Here is a 5,542-nt window from a genome sequence, read left to right on the forward strand (position 1 = left end):
ATATATACACATATATATATATATACATATATATACATATACATATATTGAATCAAATGTCAAATTCAAACAGGCCTATTTGCCTTAACAAGTATACTGTATATTCTGCTACAAATTTCAGAAAAACATAAGCTCATCTTATCCTGATCGTTTTACCAGAAAGCATTCAATACCCACAAGATTTGTATAGATGTTTCTGTCTGAAGGCAGGCAGAGCCAATTTAAGGATTACTAAACTGTGTTTGTGACAAACTGAAAAAATCTGTAGCACACAGTACATAACTAAAAAATACAACAGAATTATAAAGGTATGGGGGGATGGATAAAGCTTTTCACTCTTTCTCCATCAGAACCAAGGTTCTTCATATGAGCAAGAATAGAAAAGGCAAAATCACAGGTTACTGACAGCCCTCAGTTATGTAAGACACTTACATAACACCACCAATCATTATAGAAATCAGCAGCAATGAATTCTATGATTATACAAAGCAAAAAATTCAAAAAAAATTTTGGACACAGATTTGACTGTAGGCCTGAAGAAAGAACCCCATCTGAGTATCCGGTACACAGAAAGCACATGCCCATGTGCATTCCACTTTTGTGCACAAAACCTGATAAAACTGAGGATCTTATACTGGACCATAGTAAATGAAAAATTCTGAAAAAGTTCTCCAAAATTAAAGCATCAATTCCTAGTTGTGATTGACAGTTGATTTTTTTTCCTCTAGGAGTAAGCAAATAAAAATATAGCCACGCACATGTAATTGCACATGTATCTATAGCACATGCTGAGCAAGGAGATCTATCAGGAGGACAGCTAGTGTTAGATGCTCAGCTTTACTATTGCAGTATTTCTTCAGTTTTGTACACAAGCTCAAGGTGTTGGGCCACAAACAAGGCTGTAGATCCTATGTTCCAGCTCAGAGCATTCAACTTTTTTTTTCTTCAACATGGAATGTCACACAGCCTTACTTCAGTCACTGCAGAAAAGAAAAGAACAAGTAAAAACCTCAGCTTAATATTTACTAACAGCTGCAGGACTACAACAGTGTCCTCCCACCCTCCAAGTTTGAGAAATGCACTGAAGGTCTGCTAAAATTTTTAAGGATTTTTCATCTTTATAAATGTAACATTATTAACCTTATAGACTTATTATTATATTTATTATACTTATATACTTATCCCCTAAAAAAGGAAGCGAAGTTATAAAGAAATATTTTGAAAATTAGAAAAAAATTAAAAGAACAATTTACAACCAGAAATCTCTGGCTTTTTATCCCATAAACTAGCATTTTCTTTTTAGCCTTCAATGAAGAAGTACTATGTAATACCATTAATCAAGAATTTAAGAAATTTATGCAACTGTGGGTGAGAGGTTTGTCTTACACAAGAAATAAACAAGCTCAAATCCCTTGTCTAAGTTGTGACGTGTTTAAAACATGTTTAGGCCTCATTACCTCTTTACAGAACTTCTCTAAAGATTTAAAATTAGTGTATTTCCTGCATCAAAATTAAGTGTTAATTTCCCTAGGGTTTCAATGCTACAACCAACATCAAAAATGTATCTTCCAGGGCAACCCATTTTCCAATCCCCCTTCTGTCTTAGAAACAATCTTTCTCTCAATAATATTTTTCTACTCTTGGAAAAAAATGTTACCTTCCATAATTACTGTGAGAAAAAAAATGCCACTTTTGGTTGCCAAAATTTTTTTACATGTTAAGGTTTGAATTTGGATCTCTGTAAGAAAGAAATTCGATCTACAGTGATGCCTCAGTTGTCAAATGACTACAGGCTCAGACTTTCCACTACTTGAATGGCAATTTAAAAAAAAATCGGTTTGCTCTTTGCAAGTTTGCATGATAGTTGGACCAAAACCCTGACTTGAAAAAAACTGTACAGCATAGAGTGAATCACTTGTTGGGTCTTGCAGTGGACACAAAGGGATGACCCTTCAGTTTTAGCTCCACTCCCACCCAGGCAACATACGGCGCTTGTGTCAGTGTGTTCAAATATTCGCTACTATGCTTTTTTTGTGTATAAAATATCAACCACAGCTCCAAAGAAAGTTAGTGATACCAGCAGTAAAGCTAAGAGGCAAACTGGGAGAACCATAGCAGAGTTAAAGAAAGAAAACATTGTGAAATTTGTTGAAGTCCTAGGAAAATGAATTTATAAGTGTAATTTTTGGGGCCTCAGAACCAATTAGTTGGTTTTCCATTATTTCTTATGGGAAAAATACGAACAGTTCTTGAACTTCTCAGCGTTCAAACATCAATTTTGAAAGGATTGAGTTTGACACCTGAGGTATCACATGTATACTCAAAGAGCAAGTGCTGAGTTTTTGGCCAATGAATCTTCAGTTTCACCTTTGTATTACACATCTACCTAACAACAAACAATGCTATCTTCTTCCACGGAGATGAATTTTTTTTTTTTTAAAAGGATTTAATCTTCTTTCTAGGACTACTGAAGAAAAATGTGAACATGCGTGTATTCACATACACATACATACATAGTCAACATAGTATTCAAAATCCAACATTTGGAGACAAATGCTGCTAATATCCTAATATGTTTATTTCAAATGTTTAAGATATTCTTAAAGATAGCCGAGAGCATATTCAATATACAGCTACATTCTGATTTCTCTTGCTTAGTATGAGGTTCTACTTATTGCCTTGCTTAGCCTGAACATCTAAGTTGTTCTGATAAAAACAGTAAGATAAAACATCAAGAAGGAGGCCCTTTCAGCAAAGAGCTGAAGAAGAGGGAGAGCATATACTTGATCTCGGTTAAGGTGAAGCAGAAACATCTGAGAAACTGTAAGGCTACAGCAAGTGACATATAGCTAGTATAATGACAAGTCTGTTACAGTCGTGAGCCACCAGTTTTCTGATTTAATAAATATGGCACAGAGAATCAGTAAGTTAACGTGTCCATTTGTAGCTATAACAATTTCAAAGCACAAAGTATTTAAAAATAGTCAAAGTATTTATGGAGGACACTTAAAGCGTGCAGAGATAGAATCCCTAAAAGATCAGGCTCTCTAGTACAAACCAGAGTAAGATGAGAATCTGTTCAACATTTTTCTGCTAACCTTTTTTCTAGGACAAGCTATATATCCAAGTCATCAATGAAATAACACTGTGTTAGTATCTGAGAACAATCAGTTTTCTGATTTAATAAATATGGCACAGAGAATCAGTAAGTTAACGTGTCCATTTGTAGCTATAACAATTTCAAAGCACAAAGTATTTAAAAATAGTCAAAGTATTTATGGAGGACACTTAAAGCGTGCAGAGATAGAATCCCTAAAAGATCAGGCTCTCTAGTACACCCCAGAGTAAGATGAGAATCTGTTCAACATTTTTCTGCTAACCTTTTTTCTAGGACAAGCTATATATCCAAGTCATCAATGAAATAACACTGTGTTAGTATCTGAGAACAAATTTTGCCTTTGAGGCTTTTTTTTTTTTTTTTTTTAAAGAAAGTTACACTATGAACAGCATTAGAAATCAGACTTAATGGACCAAAACATGCAAAATTAGAGAAACACAAAGGTACACTGTGAGACAGGGATGGGGCAGGAGGGAGAATTTTTCACCTATAATGTTGGGAAAAACCTGAGGTTTGTTTCATAGAGTAAAAAAGCACATGGAAATAGACACTCTATTCTACCTTACTGCTAGGGAACTGGTAAATTAAGAAGCCTCAATGGAGGACAATATCGAAATTACAAATACACAAACCCTTAGCACGGCCAGCAGTACATGTAGTAATTTGTTCTATACATAAACTATTTTTTTGAGACAGGGCCTTGCTTTGTCATGAAGGCTAGCTTTTAACTATCTAGCCCATGATGGCCTTGAACTCACAGTGATCATTCTGCCTCAGCTCTACACATAAGCTTTTAAATGCAAAACGACATATGGATAAAACTGTAATGTTGTTTTAGTAAAAACTGCAAACAGTCAGATGCGGCAGCTCATAGTGAGCCCAGCACTTCGAGGTGGGAGGAATGCAGTTCAAAGTCAGTCTGAACAAATTAGTAAGACCCTTAAATTATTAAAAAGGGGCTGGGTTTAGCTCAGTGTGAACACCCTGAGTTCAAGACGGAGAGGGAGAAGGAAAGGGAGGGAGGAGAAAAGACAGAATAATAATCTATCAAATGCAGACCTGGTTAGATTATATACAACCATATAATGGGATAAAAGCTCCTTACCAATATGAAAAACCTTCAAGGGCCAGGAATTTAGTTCAGTGGTTCCGCCACCTGCCTCGCAAGTGCAAGGACCCAAGTTCAATCCCCGGTACCAAAAAACAAACAAAAACCCGAAAAACAAAACAAAACAAAAACTTCATGAGAAAGTTCTTGCTAGGTTGCCAGGCTGGCCTCAAACTTGAGAGCCTCCTGCCTCAGCTTCCTGAGCAGCTGGTTTTATTGGCTTGTGCCATCATTCCTGGCCTTTCTTTTAACAACACAAAAAGGGGTATACACTTGTATTTGCTTGTTCAGACATTTAAAAAACCTCCAAGAAGATACATAAGAAACTAATAAAAGCACAAGAAGTAATATGGATATAATATACCAATATAAAACATTGGTGGACAAAATAGGTCAATGAGGGGAGGCATTTTAAACTTCTGAAGCATGTTAATGTATCACTTCTTAAAAAATTAAAAAATTAGCTCTTTGCATAAAGATGCTCAGTGTATCACTTGGACAGTAAATATATTAAAGCAACTCAAGCATTATGGGATTGGTCAATAAATTCACAACATTCATGTAACAGAAGTTAAAAGAATGACAGCATTTTATTCTTTATAGTGGAAGACAGTCAAGATTATTGCTAAGTGAAAAAAGAAACCTGCAAAATAGTAAGTATGGAACTAGCACATTTTTTTTAAACACTCAAAAATATGTCAGTATATGCACAGAAAGGTCTAGAAGAACATACTCCAAGAACAACAGTGGTTTTTGGGAAATAACAGAGAGAATTTCTACTTTTGAAATTCTATAGTTCTGTAATAGTAAAATTTCTTTAAATATTATCAGTTGGAAAAAATAACGAAGCAAGTTTTAAAGGAAATAAACTACAACCTTTTTATCTGGGAACATCAAAGAACAGCAACTACTTTCAACAACTGAATTTATGTCTGTAGGATCATAGTAGTTAAATTAAGTTTATGTATCTTCCAGTACCTGTTAATACTAGAATAAAATAGGCTTTCCTGCAGTTTTTTCTTGCACATAAGAAGTAAAACGTTTTAGAAATTTAGGATACTCTCGCTTTGCCACTGCCCTTAACACTGAGGCTGGTGCCCATCCTCCAGGATTAACTGCAAGATAAAGGAAAATTAAACTGTATTAAGATATAATTCTCCATATACAGTACATGTGAAATAATTTTCTTTGTTTCTTTGTCTTTGAAAAATTTCTCATGTTGAACTCTTAGCATGTCTTAAAGTTGCAACTATTGATTTCTTAATACTAACCTACCAGACATGATCAGATAATAGATAAGAAAGCATATATATATA

At 34.7% G+C, this 5,542-nt stretch overlaps 1 protein-coding gene across 1 annotated transcript in view; it reads right to left on the reverse strand.

Moving 5' to 3' along the window:
• Positions 1–69: 69 nt before the first annotated feature.
• Cert1 (ceramide transporter 1) overlaps positions 70–5,542 on the reverse strand; it is a 135,103-nt gene continuing 129,630 nt past the window's right edge. Inside the window, exons 18-19 of the mRNA XM_010619153.2 lie at positions 5,205–5,341; positions 70–980 (exon numbers count right to left, since the gene is read on the reverse strand). Coding sequence (XP_010617455.1) covers positions 5,214–5,341 — 128 coding nt within the window. The 3' untranslated portion in view covers positions 70–980; positions 5,205–5,213. The remainder of the gene's footprint in view (positions 981–5,204; positions 5,342–5,542) is intronic.

Source organism: Fukomys damarensis, unplaced genomic scaffold, assembly GCF_012274545.1.
Source record: "Fukomys damarensis isolate Sample0158 unplaced genomic scaffold, DMR_v1.0_HiC HiC_scaffold_1, whole genome shotgun sequence".
NCBI classification, from domain to species: Eukaryota; Metazoa; Chordata; class Mammalia; order Rodentia; family Bathyergidae; genus Fukomys; species Fukomys damarensis.